Source organism: Alligator sinensis, unplaced genomic scaffold (assembly GCF_000455745.1).
Source record: "Alligator sinensis unplaced genomic scaffold, ASM45574v1 scaffold82_1, whole genome shotgun sequence".
NCBI classification, from domain to species: domain Eukaryota; kingdom Metazoa; phylum Chordata; order Crocodylia; family Alligatoridae; genus Alligator; species Alligator sinensis.
Window position 1 is genome coordinate 2,226,651 of NW_005841860.1, and position 18,673 is coordinate 2,245,323.

The 18,673-nt window shown below is 39.2% G+C and overlaps 1 protein-coding gene across 1 annotated transcript in view; it reads right to left on the minus strand.

Annotated features, from left to right (window-relative positions):
* Positions 1–18,673, minus strand: part of CTNND2 (catenin delta 2) — a 554,610-nt gene that overhangs the window by 439,478 nt on the left and 96,459 nt on the right. Inside the window, exon 6 of the mRNA XM_025215651.1 lies at positions 12,795–12,989. Within this exon, the coding sequence (XP_025071436.1) occupies positions 12,795–12,989 (195 nt within the window). The remainder of the gene's footprint in view (positions 1–12,794; positions 12,990–18,673) is intronic.

The following is an 18,673-nucleotide window of genomic DNA, read 5'->3' on the forward strand; positions in this document are numbered from 1 at the left end:
TGTTTCTTCATTTGGGAGAAAGACTTCTTTTTTTAAGAGCCACATGAACAGAACAGCTCATTTTCTGAATAGCAGCCATACTGAAATCTTAAACTATAACAACATTTTCCTTCTATGAGCTTTAGCATTTTCCCACATAGGATGTGCAACAGATTTCTGATGCCCTCTGGACACACAGATATTGTCTCTCAGAGTACTGACTTGACTATTCCACTATTACTGCTTACAGCAACAAAGGTAAGAAAATGAGAAAAGGCACTCTGAAGCCTAAAACCTTGTCCAACAACCCTCACAACTACACAGTTGGTCCAATAACAGATATCACCAAAAAATATCCTTGCCTCTCATACATTTCCTGGACCACTGTGGCTACAATAACACCCCAGTCCTACTACAGTGGTAGAGTGATTTCTTGTTAAAACGTGAGTGAATAAGAGGTGAAGCTACTACAGTTTGTGGGCTGTTTCTCCAAAACATTATTGTGGCTGAAAAATGGAGTCAAGTTTCTGAATGTCACAAATCCTAAGTTTTATGACACTGCTCTAGATGGAGAGACTCAGTGTCTCCAACTTTATTCAAGCATACATTCCCAGTGAAGTCAAATGGAACAAGTCATAAATGCCTATTTGCATGAATAAAGGCTCTGGGAATGGAAACTAAGCAAAATCTTATTTTAGCCTGAAGTGTATCAAGGTTTTTAAATAGCCACTACTTTCAACCTCCAATTAGTTAGATTAGTGTTTTGCAGGCACAGAGGACTGTGCACAGTTTTGGCAATCTCAGGTTGCTTAACTCAGGGATACGCGAGACATGGGCAGGGGGTACGTGGGTGCCGCATTTTGAGTTTGGCCCACCCGGCTTTGCCTGTTTGGCCCAGAAGTTCTGGCCGCTGCCCCTCCTGCCACATCCGGTACGCCAGGGCTTTCACTCCCCGGCATCAGCGCCGGGGGACAGAAGGAGGTGCCCTGAGCAGGCTGCTTTGCCCTGGGCCATGAGAAAGAAGTGGGACTCAGCTCATGGTGGCAAAACCCAAAGTGTCACGGTGGAACTTCCGGTTTTGCTTTTGCTGTGTCGATTGGCAGGTGGTATGTAAGGTACCAACGGTTGAGAACCACTGGCTTAATCTATTTTCTACATAGCCTACTCCTTGCTTATAACAGAGCCCACATAAAGCTTGAACTCAGAGAGTTAATAGATTTGATTTCACCTTCAAATGCATAAGTATGGGCCCATCTGACCCAAAATCTTTTTTTTTTCTCTTCAATGTGTTGTTGCTGGCACAATAAATGTCCATTACTTTTGGCTCTATATATGCTAGCACACCTTTGTGCTAGTTAAGGGTCTGGGCTGTGTCTGACAAAACAGCTGTACATTGTTACATTAAAACTCTTTTTTTCTTCAGATGCTTCTCTTGCATAATCAGGAAATGCTTTTGATCTAAACAATATTAAGTTTTTCTCCTCCACACATGCTGGGTTATTACTGTTTTACATACATTTCTGTATCCTCTCTTAAATCAAGATAAACTTTTTGCCACTGCAGTTCTTGGTCTTTGAGGCACAGTCAATGAAACTCTGAAGTTGTTAATGTTTCAGTCCCATTGGCAGCTATGAAGTGCCACATCAATTGAAGACCATGAAAATGCATAACTGTAGTTTGAGCTCCACGATTCTGAAGTAATGTCTGCGCACTACTTTGCTAGTCCCATGGTTTCAAAGTCACTTCCTTACCATTAGCTTTGCTACTCCACAATGCTTCATGCATTAAAACCAAAAAGCCCCAAAAAACCAAAAAAAAACCCAGCTTGCAAAGGAATTTCACATGTAACATTTGAGTTTTGCTCATGTCCAATAAATCCTGTTCCTAACGGAGATGGGAGTAATCTTTGGAGGCTTAAGAATGAAGACTTTCTTTGTATTGATCCATCGTTGTAATTCCATTTTCCAGGTTAGGACTTTCCATTTCTAGAGGCTTCTGGCAACAATGAATCCAGCAGGTCTCCATGTTTTTTTCCCCTGAAACTAATATTCTTCACAAATTTCTTCTCAGTAGGAAAAAAGAAAAAGAAAAAACGAAAAAACCCCAAACAAATGCCTTTTAGGCTTCTCAGCCATCCTCTTATTTACAGAACTGGTTGGATCTGGTCACAGTTCAAGGCTTCTTTTGCCCAAGCTATTTCGTTTCAGTTTGCTGACTTGCCAAACTGTGACAGTGTCTCCAGTACCTCTGTTAGTACTACTATTACGTCCTGTACAGCACACCGGTACTTAGAATATATTCCCTTAGTTGAATATTTCCAACAGAAAACACACACATACATGCTAAACCTCAGCATGCAGAATAACTTCCCTAAACCACCATTTTAGACTTGATATTACTTTCATGGGCATCATTTTATTATGAGTTCATATATGCTCCTAAATTAAAATCAACTTCTAACTTACACCAATTTCCTAGATCTATTTCTCTTAGGTTTAGGAATTTTTGGTAGCATATGTGGTTAGTAAATAAAAACTAATATGCAGAAGGATTGCTCCACCTTGCATTTTTAATTAATAGAAAAATGAAGTAAAAATTATGGGTTGCAGTTCTAGGTAGTTTTCCTGGGAATGCTTCATGTACTACATAGATATTAAAATTCCCCAATGGTATGTCACAGGTCCTAAGTACCACTTAAAACCTACTTACAGGACTTAAGAGGCACATTTCCTCGTAACTGGTCCTTTTCACAAAGTGAATCTCACCTTACACATATAGGATACCTCTCAAAGGCTTTCAGACCAGTAGAAATCTTGTAAGTGTAACTCTTTAAGTTAGCAAATCCATCCAAAATTTGCTGCACATTGTAATATAATATAATAGCCATACCCATGATAAAAGTTACTTTTCTCTTAAATCCAAGGCAAGACTCTATAGGCATTGCTATCTATTGTGGCTGGAAGGTGCAGACTGCAAACAAACTTGTAAAACTTCCACAATACCTCCATCTCTTTTCTTTTCAAATCCCTCACTTAAAAGTACAGTTCCTCATAGCATTAAAAAATAACCCAGAAAAAACCCCACATATCAGCTACAGCCATGTTGATTAACCCAGTTTCTCTCTCCCCACAAAAAAAATTCCCAAGAAAACAGAATACAGAGTACATTGCATTGAACTAAAGGCACCTTTTGGCATGGGTGGTTGGTGCCTCCTGAGTCTGGATGAGGCACCCGTAGAAGCCACCTGCAGCATCGGTGGTGGGGACAGAGCTGGCAACCATCTGTGATGCCGCCAGTGGCATCAGTGGTGGGGGAAAAGCTGGCATGCTCCCACAGAAGCCACCAGTGGTATTGGCAGCCCTGTCGGGGGGGACACATCGAGCACCTACAGATGCTGCCAGAGGTGTCGGTAGCAAGGACGGCCCTGTCGGGGGTCCGTGTGCCCACCTGGGTCTCCCCTACCAGTCACCTGTGCCTTCTGGTCACTGAGTGAACTGTATGAAAGAAGAATATTCCTTCTCTTGTGATTGAGAGCTCCCCACTCCCTCTCCACTTTGCACATGACAAAAAATGTGGTCTCTGTAGGTAGTAAAATAACAATTTTATTGAAATATAATGTATGATTGGGTGATATACTTCAGAACGGTATTTTACTCAACTTGGGCACTTTAGATGAAGGCTTTTTTTTTTTTTTTAATTTAATGTTACTCTACTAGTAAATTTAATCATTGTATTTTCATTCCAGGGCCAGATCCTATTGTGTGCACAGCTTTAATATATTAACAGAAGCTCTCTGCATATACAGCTTGGAAGGCACTGGTGAGGATGCAAAGAGAGCCAACCTGGACAAACTCTTCAGAGTACAGACTCTGTGCACATGTGTGCGAAAATACCCCTGACACCAAGGGGGGTCATGTGAACACTGAAGTAGCTTAACTCCTAGAAAGCAAAGGTATTTGCTGAAATCCTCAGTAATAATTTTGATATATTCAAGACAACCATTTTAGTAAAAATAAATACTGAGTAGGCAGTCTCTTAAAGAACATGTTTTAAGAGTAACACTGTGGAAATAACCAGTCTGTAGCACAAGTATAAATTCTTGTAATGATGCTTCTGGATGGCTTAGTCAAGCACTGCATTGTGCTTTCTTTCAATAATAGGAAGATTTATGAAAAGCGCACATGCATCAATTTTCAAATCTCTTTATCTCCTAGAGGACACCTTTCTATTTCCGTATTTCTGAACAGCATTTGAGTAAATAAAAATTAATTGGCCTGGTCCCACATCAGTGAAGTTAAATGCGAGTAGGATTGACTCAGTTGTCTACAGCTAAACAGATGCAGCTAATAGATAATAAGTTTGCAGGCATTCCCTGGCACACTATAGGCATTATTTTTCCTCAACAATGGCAGCTAAGATTTACACGGGATTTATTTCCCTGTGTTTCAAGGGCATGATTCAAGGGCATGATTGTGATTTTTATAATGAAAACTTACACCTTAATATGGAGCAAAATATGAGAGACATTTCAGATACAGCCAAGTCTGGCTCATGTCATCCTTCCCTACAAGGGGAGGGACGCCAAATACAAATGTAGTAGTCACATAAATTAAATTTTCTGAGGGGGATAACACCATAAACCATAAAATACCAACCTTTCATGTAGATGGAAAGGACAGCATGGGATATGGGCGCTTCATTGGATATCTTCCACTTACATGGTGAAATCTGAGATACCCTCAGATGTGCTTGTTTTCTTGTGGATCTTTGGACACCTATGTGTGTTTGGTGGGGTGGGTGGCAAGCCTGGTTGTTTGAAACACAAGTTCCTATCTTCTGAAAGGGCTTCTTTACAAAGAAAGTAATACACAGAGTTTCTGTGATGAGGCTCTACCTGGCCCATTTCCTCACTTCCTTGCTGGGTGCCTGGAGCTATAGGACCCACAGAAAAAAATATCTTTGGATTTGGAGGAACAGAGAGATAATGTGCATGTATTTCTCCCCCCTGTCTTGGCAAAACGTTAAACAGCAGTGAGCAATTCAACACCCTTTCTTCAACAGATCTTGTTTCAGATCCAGAGGAGCTACTCAGGTTGACAACTGGAGGTTGAATTGGCCCCTTTCTGGATAAGTTAAAAAAAATTATAACCCCTCTAGTCCAGAGCATAAGAAAAGAGATTGTTGTTAATAACCATGGTCGTTAAGAACCATGGAGCTCCTTTTAGGAAATTGTTTTTAAGACTTCAGGGTCAAATTCAGACCTATATATACCACTTCAATTACTTCCAATAGATGTTAACCATATGTTTCCCAGGGCAGAATTTGATGCAAAGAGTTAAATTCTGACCTTACTTATTTTGGTGTTAATCGGGATTTTCCATCTATGCAAATAAAACTGGAGTTACACTGGTTAAAGCCACTTCAAGATAAGAATCAAAGCTATTATTGATGGCATAATTCTGTATTATTTTAAACCAATAACTATGATCTATGACTAGGCAAAAAGGAAACCTAAGTAAGTTTATGAAATAAAAAACAGGAGCTGTTTAAATGAAAATATATATCCCTATTGCTTTGAGGTGATTTTTTATTCACTATCCAGTTCACTACAGTATTTTCATGCTTAATTTATTTTGTATGAAAGATATTTATTCCCTGCTTGTTTCCTCTCCATATCCCTCCCATACCAATGTTATAAAATTGGATGTCTTGGTCAGGCATACATAGTTCTACTGTCACAACATTAATGGATTAATAGAGATGTGGAGGTAAGGATAATGTTCTTTTTTAATTTCCCTGAAAATATTAGGTCCATCAGCCAGAACTCCAGGCTGTCTGATTTACCTCTGTGGTTCTCAATTAAGCTGCAGCAGCTGCATCACAATCTGCCATTGGAGATCACATCAAATCATGACAAAGCAAAAAAAAATGCAGTCCAAACAGCATAAAGTAATGCTTGATTTTTAAAATGGATCTGTTACACTTCAGAACTGGATAACAGCTGTTTAATCAGCAAGGACTGTACCAGTAATATCAAAGACGTAAAAAGGATTTTAAATTGTTTTTCTCCAAACTGTAGCTAAACAAAGACTGCTTTCCCCCTCCTTATTTTATTTGTGGAATACCATATAGATACATATATATTTGGAAGTGAAGTTCTGTTTTAATTTCTTAGTCAGGTAAAGTTTATTATAGCTGTAACTGCAAAGCGCCTCAGCAATGCACAATCCTCAAAAGAGCTGTTTCTTATATATATACTTGGTTTTATCTAATAATTGTACTGGGGAAAAAAATTCCAGCCCAGACCCCTTTGTGCTTATCTCTGCAGAGTCCACACAGCCACACATGAGTTCCATTGTAACATATGCAACTCCAACAAGATTGTTACCTAATTTTCACTGTCATGTTGAAGTGGCTACACTTGTCTGATCTCTGCGAAAGCAACAGGGCTGCACTGCTGTACCTGAATATATAATTATGCCTGCAAAGTCTTTACTTGTGGTGATAATGTGCAAGAATGAAAGAATATTGAGGTAGACTCTCAGAGCCCAGGTAGCATTTGCAGGCCTTTCAGAAGGAAGAAAAATGTCTTTTTACGTGTAAACTGAGTGTATTTGATGCAGACACAAGAAAACTTGGAAATGGAGATACAAGAAGACTTGGAATCCCACAATGCCATTTTTACAGTCACACTGAAGGAAAAGAATTTTGCATTAATCTTATTGTATTATTATTGGTAAATTTTAATGCAAACAAACCCGAGTGGTTTGAAGCTGTTGGTCTTCACACTAAAAATGACACAATAGAGAGTAATCTGACTGAGTGATGATAAATTTAGAATATAAACAATGCTATAAAAGACACTTCAATTGATATAAAACACATATCTTTTAAAACAAAATATCTGGAACTTTTAATTTTTTTTTTTTTTTACAATTTTGGATTCAGTTTTACTGCTGAAATAAAATACCCTATTCTATGAAAAAAATATTTCAAATTCATTATGGTTTTATCTGTAAATGAATAAGTAAAACTAGAAGCTGTTACTTGTGTGTGGTACAACAGAATTATAACAAAGTGTTTTATTTAAAGGGCTTAATTCTTGTTTGACACAAGAACAAATCACAAATTTGTGTGAACTTAGCATTTTCTGAATGCTGTAATAGTGGCCCAAAAGAGAGGACAAAACATTAAATATTTGCAGGTTAGATCCCTTATCTCAAACTTTCAGCATAAAGTATGCAATTTTGTAAACAGAAAAATCAGACTTCATAACCTTAGAAACCTGCATATTTGACTTGTGATTATTTCTAAAAAGATTGAATACTTTACTCTTTTCCTAACACAGATTTACTAACATTTTTAGTCTTTTTATCAAAATCACATGAATACATCAATTGTTTGTTTATTTTTCATATGAAAAAGAAAGGGGCAAGAGTGCGTAGAAGAATATATGCAAAAACAGAAAGCACAAGCTGAGATATAGTATGGTATATAGCACAATACTTCATAGAAATCTAATGTATAACAAACCAGAAGAGGCATGGTTTTGAAAACTGACTGTAAAGGAAAAAAGTGTGTAGAATCTGCAGATCAAGACTAGATAGATTTCACCTCTGTTTTTAATTCAGATTATGTCGTTGCCAACTAAATCAACAAACTAACATTTTTGTAAATGTTAGGCTAGAGTTGTGGCTAAAATGAGCCATAGGATAAACACAAATGTTTATGGAGAATCTGCTTAACACAAGATAAGGATCATTCAATTAGCTAAAGCCTCTACTCTAGATCAGTGGTGACCAGCTGTATTTGTGGCTACAGCCCTAAGAGCCATGCCAGTTTTAATTGCCACAGCTCCCAGAATCATGGCAAGTAACACTGCTGCCACTTGTCCCACAGGGCTAGATGAGGTAGGCACCAATGGGCTGCCAACCTGTGATTCTATCTTCAAATTAATCAAGACACCCAAAACAGAACATACACATTTTTCTTTTTGGGCCTTTTCCTATTTGGGATAAAACCATATTCACCCTGCCAGAAGAAGACATTGGCTATATGTTTGGAAATTCCATTGTCACATGAAGAGATACTACTTTGAGATGTGTTTGTAACTGCCAACAGCATCTCGTATGGCCAATGGATGAAGAGCACAAGGAAAACAGGTATAGGCAGAACATGAGACACTTTATGCTAGCAAATTATAGTATTTGGGGAACAACTTTACTTGGTTAACTTAGTGTGGTTATTTTGTAATTACATTGCCATTAGGCCCAGTTTCATTAATTATTTTTCAGTAGTAAAATGGCATATTTATTATCCTGCCATCATGCTAACAAGGATGCTTATAGAATGTTAGGGCATGTGTAGATCAAACAGGGGCCCTAAATTGAAGCGTTGGGTGTTTATAAAGACACCACTTCAATTTAGGTCTCTTTAAACCCCTGTGTCATGCGCACACACAGTAGCAGGGAGGGGAAGGTGAGCTGCAAAACGGTCCGTGGACTGTGGGGGAGGGGTGGGGGGCTGGTGCTTCCCTCTGCAGCAGTGGTGCCCCCCCCCCAAGGTGGCACCCGCCTGCAGGCACCCAGTTCAGGTGGTCCCGGGGGGCACTGCAGCAACAGAGGGAAGCACAGCTCCGGCAGGCAGGCTCCATGGGGAAAAAAAAAAAAAGAACAGGCCCCCCCCCCTTTTCTGGAGCCTGTCTTCCCAGGCTGCTGCCAGGCTGCCTGCACGGGCTTCCTGCAGAGCCCCTGAGCTACACAGAGCCTGGTGCTTTGCTCCGCGGCTGTAGGGAGGAGGAGTTTTAGTTTGCTGTGCCCCAAGTCATTTAAGGCGCATTACACTGCCAAATTTGCTACAGTGGCTGGAATTACTGCATAATACGCCACTGATGTGTGCATCACCAACACCATTAAAGTAATGCAAAAGCATTTAACCTACTTTAAAGTGTCATGCACACATGCCGCTTGTTTCATCTACACACGGCCTTAGATGTTAAGGTAGAAGGAACCATTATGATTATCTGAGCTGATCTACAAAACAAGACAGAAAATGCCTTGTCCTAAAGTCTCTGTGATAAACTAGTAACATCTGTTTGAACTGTAGCATATTGTGCAGATACATATCCAGTCCTGACTTGAAGATTATGCACAATGAAGAATCTATCAGCCCCTAAGAAAAATGTGCTAAAGGGGAAGATTTTGCAGTGAACTCTGATTGTTCTCTGCACACTTTCTGACCCCATTGAACATATGACTCAGTGCAGATTATAAGTGTCATACATTTCATTCTGTAATAATTTCATCCACTGGTAACATAATGAACATTCTGACCACATGCTACACCTGTTTGTATAAGCAAGTTAGTCATAACCCCAGGTGACATCAATACAGTATCATGAATTTCAGCCCACCACCGAAAAAAATCAACGCAAGTATGGATCTGTAATCATGATCCCAAATGTAATAATCTCCCTAAAAGTCCCAGCATGTAGAATAGCTATTTTAAGGCTGGTGAAACATTTCCATTCTGAAGGGTCATTTACAAAAGTTTTTGTTTTTAAAAAATTTTCAGAGGTGGCTTTCTTATTTTAAAGTTCCATTAAAAAGAAAAATAGTTTTGATGCATGAATGTAGTGAAACAGCAGACTATTATCTCAACAGTCCTGTGACTGCTTTAATTTGGTTATGCATTTAGTTCTAAAAAATGAATAAATAGTTGTCTATGAAGAGTAGGTAGAGATGTAAAGCTGACAAGGCGATCTGAAGGGAAAAACACCTGGTGACAGGGAAGAATTGATGGCCAGACATTGTTAAAAGATTGCCAACCCCTGGTCTAGCATGTAGTCACACAAGTTGGTATTTCTTTTCTAAACATTTTTAAAATTCCATTTAAAAAAGCCAAGCAACCCTTGCTACCTTTCTCCCTAAAAAAGTCTCACACTCAACCCTATATTAAGAGAATGCTGAGGGTCTGGTCCAAGCCACTGCATATCCTCAGAGTATGCCTCTTGTGCACACCAAACCTGGAAATGTGGTGAAGTTGCTGCAGGGGTGGGTCCCCCTCCAGCTACTTGCAAGCATACCAGAAACAAGGGGCTTGAGAACAATTATGGAGAGACTCCCTATGTGTAGCTCTACCTCTGAATTTCCAGGTTTGGACTGTGTGAGTAGGGACAAGTAGGAAGGGCATGCTTTGGAGTACATACCCCCAGCAGCAGTGAAGACGCAGTACAGACCTACCCCAAGCATATAGCACTGTGCATCACCTGTCTACCCACTTTTTATTCTGCTTTTAAGCTCCTTAACATATGATAAATGTTATGTCTCGCTACTCCTCAAGTTAAGCCATCAGAAGTTAGGAACTGACCTGATTGATCAATTTAAGGCTGCCATCTTCTCCCTTATTCAGCCCACATGGGAACAAATATTTTTAATTATATAACTATACATACTTCTGTTGAATGGGGGATATAAGTCCATGGGGAAAATGTAGGAAGAGTAACCAGACTTCATAAGATCCAATATAGTGCCATGACTACAAACCCCTCCCTCCTCTCCTTGTAGCCCCTACCACATTTGTTATACAACCAGTTCCCCGGCTCATTCATAGTGGGTGAGATTTTCAAGTAGGCCTGAAGCCATGCTAAATTTTAAGTCTCAGTTCTAGTCATCTTGTCTCCATGTCAGACAGGTGGGAACCTGGGTCAGATATTCGAGGGACTGAGCATTAACTAGTCTCATGGACTGCAATAGGTCAACACTTCGGAAAAAAGACCAAGCAATTGAGCTCTGTGCCACATTATGACAGTTTTATTCAGAGTCAGAAGACCCTGCCCACAGAAGTAATTGTGAAGATAAATCTACTAACAGTTGCAAAGCTTTCAGATACTACAGTGATAAGTGCCAGAGAAAAAGTATGTACATTATAAAAGAAATTCCTCTTCAGGGCAAGGTTTGAAAAGAATGTGGTGTCGAAAACATAAGGCTGTGTGCCCTGAAGAGCATAAACAACAGTATTAAACAGCTGTCTCATTCATTGATTGCTGCGCAGCTGCTCAGCAGTTGGTGCAGAGACCCTGTGCTATACACTGGAACCTAAGGATTCTTTTACCATAGATATTATGTCTGAATATAAACATGACCCCACAAAACATAATGGGTGCATCCACACATGAAATGAGTGTGCCTGAATAAACTGTAGCACAGACCACGCCAGAGTTTATTGCTCCCAGGCACAGTATTGACAGGTGAGACCAGGACTTCAACTTGGTGAGCTGTGGCGGCACAGACCCAACCAGCAGTGAGTCTGAGGGGTCAGCTTGCCAGGCCGGAGCTGCTCCACCCCAGCTCAACATGTTACAGAGGGGCTGGCTGGGGTGCAAAGATGCTACAGTGTAGGGCTAGTTGGCAGGCAGCCCCTGCATTGAAGCACTTGTGCCCCAGCCAGCCTTGGTCACCGTCATTCCGTTTATACATGCATTGCAGTAGAGTAAATAACTCTGCCATAGGATAGTTCTTGTGTTGGGTAGTACTATCCTGAGGCATAGTTAAGTAGTTTACTCAGGCCTAGGAGTGTCACACTTGTAGACAGTGACGCTTTACTGCAGAGCTAATTAGGCAGTAAAGTGCTAGTGTAGATGCCCCCACTGGACCCTAATGCTGGCTGCTCTCATTAAAGAGTAACTCTATTAACTAACTACTACTCTTCAGGCCTATGTGACAATTACAAAAAATTAAATTAGGCAAAAAATGTTTGTTGCATTTCTCTGAATCACTTCCATGGATTTCATCTTACCCTCTTAGCATAGTCCAGACACCCACAGCTGCAACAGAAGCTTGGGCTGTGCAAGGAACATGACAGTGATCCATAAAAAAATCCTAAAGAAGTTATGCTGCCTTATTCTAAAAAGTCATTATTTACAGATATTTTTAATTCTGCTTCAATATTTCTGTCTGATTTGGGAAAAGACAAAATCTTTTCTGTCTGATCAATGCAGAAAAAAAAAGCCACAGAAATGTGGTCAGTATTACAGTTCCTTATGCAAGCATACTCTACATATGTTTTAAGGTATTTTGGCTATAGCATATTCTGGTTTCTTAGTGCACTAAATACCACTGGTAATTTCTTATGTACTTCTAGGTTCCCAAATATAGCTCAATTTATATACTTGAGAGGATACACTGAAAATAGGGCTTGTATACTAATGGATTTCATGGATGATCATTCATTTTTATATTCCAGATAAATCACTGATCCTGACAGCTCTGTCTGTTATACTGAAGCTTAATTTCGTATCTGTACATCTAGAGAGTGAGAGTATATGCATGTTATATGTGTATCTATATATGTGCTAGAAAGACAGAGAACACATTTCCTCTTGGTTTGCTTCACTTCCAAAAATATAACTGTCCGATTAGTTCCATGAAGAAGATGCACTAGAGTCCCTTCTGTGACACACAGACAAAGGCTGAGCAGTTGAAACATGGTAAAGTTTTCAGAGAACAATCAGATCTTTAAAATATGTTTAAAAGATTAAGGAAGACATTATCTCCTTCCCTCCCCAACCGGGGGGAAAAATTAAAACTTCTGTATGTATTGACCCATTGCTAGGATTTTCCTACCCAAGGCAGCACATTTTTGGTACCTTTTAAGTTATATTGATAGAAGCTAAAATTTGAATTGAGCATTTTTTAAACTTAGAAACACCATATAACTTGCCTAAGATAACAACACTATTTGGAGAATTAACACTGAAAGAAAAAAAAACAAAACAGACTTTCTAAAAGATAATTCTGCATATCATTTCCACCTACCTGTGCTAGTGCGATATGTGCCTGTATGTGCTGGTTGCAGAGGGTCCCCCTGACTCTGGCTGAGACTCCTCATAGGGGGCTTCTGATACACTCTGTCTTCGTAAATAGGATCTATATGGTGCTCTGGAGACTGCAGCGCCCTTAACTCGGAGCCAAGGTGGCTGTGCTGGCTGCTGTAAGATGCCCGAGACCCAGCTGCAAATAAGATTTATATGGGAAATTTAAGAAAAGGCAAACACCCCACAGAAAGCAGGAAATGATTTCATAAAAAGCTTATTTAAAACACAGTTTTTAAAACAGAAATAAAACAAAGAATTTTTTTTAAATGTAAAGAAAAGCAGCATGCAATGGCAGCAGAGAGGAGTTAATCATCTTATCGGCATCACCCAGCTGTCTGCATTTGCTCCAAAACCTGATTTCTTCTCAAGAAGGAAGATATTTCAGAGATAAATAAATATTGTGCAAGGCCAATAAAAACTTCATTTTTCTCACATGGAGACTAACAAATGTTGCTGCCTTATCCTGCGGAATCCTATGAAAAGGCTTAATGGCACAATCAGAAGAGAGGGAGGGAAGTAAGGCCTAACCTCATGTATTGTGCCCCCATCTTACATCTACAACTGAAACAAGAGAGATCTGAAGAACAAATGCATTTTCATCATCAACATAGACCTTCTTGCTGCTTTACTTGAAGTATGACAGTGCAGTTATGCCTCACCAGTATCTCCTTCAGTGTAGAAACCAGCGTAGAAACCAGGCTGCTAGGGCTTTCTACAACCAAAAATCTCTGGGGATAAATAAATTAAACTTCTCTTCAGGAAAAATATTTTAAAGATACAGCAAGGATTTTTTTTAGATATGAAAGGAATCTTATTTTGTATAATAAAGAAGATTTTATCCCTAGTTCACCTTAATCTCAGATGCAGAACAGACAAACTTGCATATTTCCAGCTTTGGCTATAAGCCCCATCATCTGTATCATTTTGTCATATTACTATCTTGGTTAACTTTTCCTACTCTTCAAACTAGTTTCAAATTTCCAAACATCCCAAATTTGAAAACAGTGTATTATCAGGTTAGTAAATAGTACTGTGATGCAAAACCCAGAAATACACAATAGACTGGTGAAAAAGGAAAGAAGTATATTCTCTGAAGTCATTGAACATTTCAATCCAGTACAGAACAACGTAGCTAAGGTAGGAAAGAACTCCAGTTTTTCTTTTTATAAATAACTCACTAAGTCTGTTTATATCTTGCTTAGCTGTCCACATTTTTTTTCACATAATGCAATACAAATGTCCTGAAATAACTGCAGGCTTTTAATACAAACTGCCCCTTTCAAAACACCTTCAGAGGATGATTTGTTATTAGCACAGGTACTGCAACCAACTTGCACTACTTTCTGATGTAATGGACACTGCCAAGAATTTCAAAGATGACTTTATTCATAGCTATTCTAGATCTTGAGAAGTGATTGTGACTACTACAGAAACTGGAAATTAATTTTAAACAACACTCTTAAAGAGTTTTTAACTCATTATTTTTGTTGAACTGAACACCTCTGAGGGGCAGAATACTCCCTCCCAGAGAGATTCAGTCCCCTCCTGGGTTAGGCCCTGAAACTAGACCAACTTTAATTAATTTCCAAGATTTTGTATGACCATTTTTCCTTTCTATTTCCAGTCTGTCTCATTGGGATGGGGTGGGGAAGAGGTGGACACCTCATGTAAAAAACTGAGAACAAAAACATTAGAAGCTGTCAGACAGAATTTGTCCCTCTAAGTTTCTATGACATGTGCATTAAAAGCTCTAGTAGAAAAATAGACCATAACTTTTATATAGCAACTGCCACATTTCTTTGGTTCATTTACAAATGACCCAAAGGAACACTGCTCTTAAGAATGTTGGATTTTGCCTTCAATCCTGCTTTTAGTGAAACAAATGGGAATTTCTACTATCTTTTTACAATGGTTCTTCCTGACTTTGTGACCAAAGATTCTATTCAATTTCACTTGAATTAAACGATCTAATGTTCTGATTCTGGTAAAAGTTACATGCTTTATTATTTTTAAAAGTATACAAATATTCTTTTTTTTTTAATGGTTATTATCCTTTTCATTATATAGGGTCTAGAGTCGCAACCAAGGCTGGACCATAGTAGCATAACTGGGGGGGAGTGGCAGGGGGGCTCTTTGGAAAGTGCAAAAACTAGCTGGTGCTGCATTTGGCAGCTGGCCACACTGCCAGCACTAGTAACATTGCAGCTGGCACTGCCTCATGCAGTGGCTAGGCCCCAGGGCATGGAGGTGCACTACTATGTCTCTGCTCAAAAAAAGCCCCAACAGCAGTAGACAACAAATATTGTTTTAGGTACTGTAAGAGAGACAGTCCCTACCCCAAAAGGCTTACAATCTAAAAATGCAGCACATAAAAAGGACGGGAAGTAGAAAAAAAGATTCCCCAGAGAGCTGATGTGACTTGTCCAAAGACACACAACAGGTAAGTGGCAGAGTTAGAAATACTTTGAAGATACTTAGACTGCCAATGTTCTTAAAGTTAAGTCCCTACATATGTCCTTAAAGGGCTGGGATCTAAATAAGAAATAGTGAGCCTCTCGGTAAATGATCAAACAAACATTTTGGAAAAAAAACAACAACTAGATATGTCGGTGATTAGACCTTAAGCCTTCAAGATATCATACTTTCCCTTCAGTTACTTTTATATCCTTTCATGAATTGTCAAAATGGCAATAAATATAAACAGCTTCATTTTATTATCTTGACAGATTTGCAGCTTTCCTTTTGATGAGCTGCTTAAATAAAAGCACAAAATAATGCTATATGCTGTACACAAAATTTTGCATAATCTGATAATTGCCAGTGCATAATTTTGGTAGTGTAAACTGGTGTGGAGCAAAATATTTGCCAAGTTCATATGAATCACAACATAAATCTGTTTCATTAAGAAATGTGTATTTTCAACCAATGTCTCTTTTTTTGCATGAGCAGCAGCAATGTGAAAAACAATTCTTTCCTACATGATGCACCATTTTACTACACTTACTCCATATAATGAGGGCAATATTTAAATAGGAAATATTGAAAAGCAGCAACACAAATGCATGTTTTTTGCCAAAAAAAATTAACACCATTGCAAGATGAAATAGAATCATTGTTGCAGCATTTCAACTTTTCAATAAAAGGGGTTGTATTACAAAGAGAAAGATATTCAGATTCCATACTTGCTTCTCTGTAAATACTTTAAATTACTGAGCTATTTTCAAGGTTCCCTCCTCCCCCCATTAATATCTTCTCTGTTCTAGAACAGAAGAAGATAAAAACATAACGACTGTCATTTACTGAGTCAGACCATAGGTCCATTGTATTCAGGATCCTGTATCACACAGTAGTATGGAGTGGATGTGCTGAAAGGGAGATAGAACAGTATGACCAGTTTTTCCACTGTTCTTCTCCCATTTGCAGCCTCCAGTAATTAAGGTCTAGGAAGGTCTGATTCAGAGGCTCTTCCATGTTCAATACCTACTGATTACCTACTTCCCATGTTCAATACCTATTAATGCACCTTTCTTTCAAGAATTTGTCCAATCCCTTTTTGAATCTGATTAAACTGTCACCTTCCACAACATCTTGTGGAAATGAGTTCCACACTTTAATTAAATGGTGTGTGAAAAAGAACTTCCTTTTGTTAGTTTTCCACCTAATAACTTCTCTAGTTCTTCTACATCGTTTCTGAGGTGCGGAGACCAAAACTGGGAACAGTATTCAAGTGGTAGACACACCATAGATTTATAACAGGGAATAATGATGCTTTCCATTTTGTTTACAATTCTATTCTTAATAATCCTTAACATTGTGTTTGTCTTTTTGATGGCTACAGATGTTTTAAGCAAACTATCCACAATTACTCCCAGATATCCCTGCTGTGTTATAACAGCTAGTGCAGAGCCCATCATAATTTAGGTATAGTTTGGGTTATTTTTGCCCATGTGCATCATGTTATACTTATCTATATTGAATTTCATCTGCCATTTAGTTGCCCATTCATGCCAGACCCTTCTGTATTTCCTTGCAGTCTGCCTTGGTCTTTACCTGTGTCATTTGCAAATTTTGCTGCCTTGCTACTCACCCCTTTCTCCAGATCATTTATGAATATGTTAAAAAGCACTGGTCCCAACACAGATCCCTGGGGGGACTTCACTGTTTACTTCTTGCCATCCTTTACATTTATACTCACTCTGTGTTCTATCCTTAAGCAAATTTCTAATTCACTAGTGGACCTTCCCTGTAATCCCATGACAACCTACGTTCCCTAAGAGCCTCTGATGGGAAACCTTCTCAAAGGCTTTTTGGAAGTCCACATGTACTATGCCAACTAGGGCTATGTGAACCTTCGCCGGCTGTTTCATTTTGACGCTGTTTCGACTCATTTCAAGCTCGAAACAGCAAAATAGAAATGAAACAGAGGGCTTCAAAACAGCCTCAAAATGAAACGAGGGCAGTCAAAACATTTCAAAAGTTTCCAGATGTTTCGAGTTTCCAAGCTGAAGCTGGACTTGCCTGCAGGGAAACAGAAAGTAAGGAGAGGGAGGGGGAAGAGGGGGGATGAAAGGGGAAGTAACGCTCTGATATTGACTGTGTAGCTGGCCAGTGACTGTCACCCTTCCCTGAGGTCCCTTCTAATCACAGACCTCTGGGGGAGGGATGGGAAAACAGCATAAAAGGAGCATTGTTTAAACTGCCCTGCTTTCTGCCTTGGTGTCAGTTACTGACATGCGTGTTCCAGCAGCTCAGCAGCGTTAGACAATGAATGCTCCTAGCACTGATCTTTTGAAGGATTTCCTACTTGCTACCCTAGCCTAGCCTAGCAAGAGGGATTTCAGAATACCTTTTTGGCTTTTTCTTTTTTCCACACACTTTTATTTTATTATTATATTAATTCATTTATTCTGTTCAATTTTATAATTACATTGGATAGGATTACTATAATTTAATTCATATAGGAAGGCAAATACATTTATATTTTATTTCTATACATTTATACTTTGCAGCTTACATACATTATAGCATTTATATAGGAGGAAAGATATATTTTTATATTTTTTTATATACATTTATACTTTGCACCACACACACATTGAATTTATATAGGAGGAAAGACATATTTTTCATTCATTCATATTTCTTTTTATAAATTTCTACTTTGTGCCACACTCATTCACATTATTGAATTCATATAGGGGAAAGACATACTCTTCATTCATTCATATTTCTTTTTATACATTTCTACTTTGTGCCACACACACTCATATCATGACACAAAACTGTGGGGAGAAGTGGACACGCCGGAGGGCAGGGAACAACTACAAGCAGACCTGGACAGGTTGGACATATGGGCAGAAAAGCTAATGGCACTTTATCGTGCATCAGCAGATGCATGACGAACAGAACCAAGGAGGTGATACTTCCCCTCTATCGGGTGCTGGTCAGATTGCAGTTGGAATACTACGTGCAGTTTTGGGTGCAGCACTTCAAGAGGGATGTGGATAACCTGGAGAGGTTCCAGAGAAGGGCCACTCGTATGGTTAAGGGCTTGCAGGCCAAGCCCTATGAAGACAGACTGGGGCACCTGGACCACTTCAGCCTCCGCAACAGAAGGTTGAGAGGCGACCTTGTGGCTGCCTATAAGTTCATCACGGGAGCACAGAAGGGAATTGGTGAGGTTTTATTCACCAAGGCGCTCCTGGGGGTTACAAGAAATAATGGCCACAAGCTAGCAGAGAGCAGATTTAGACTAGACATTAGGAAGAACTTCTTCACAGTTAGAGTGGCCAAGGTCTGGAATGGGCTCCCAAGGGAGGT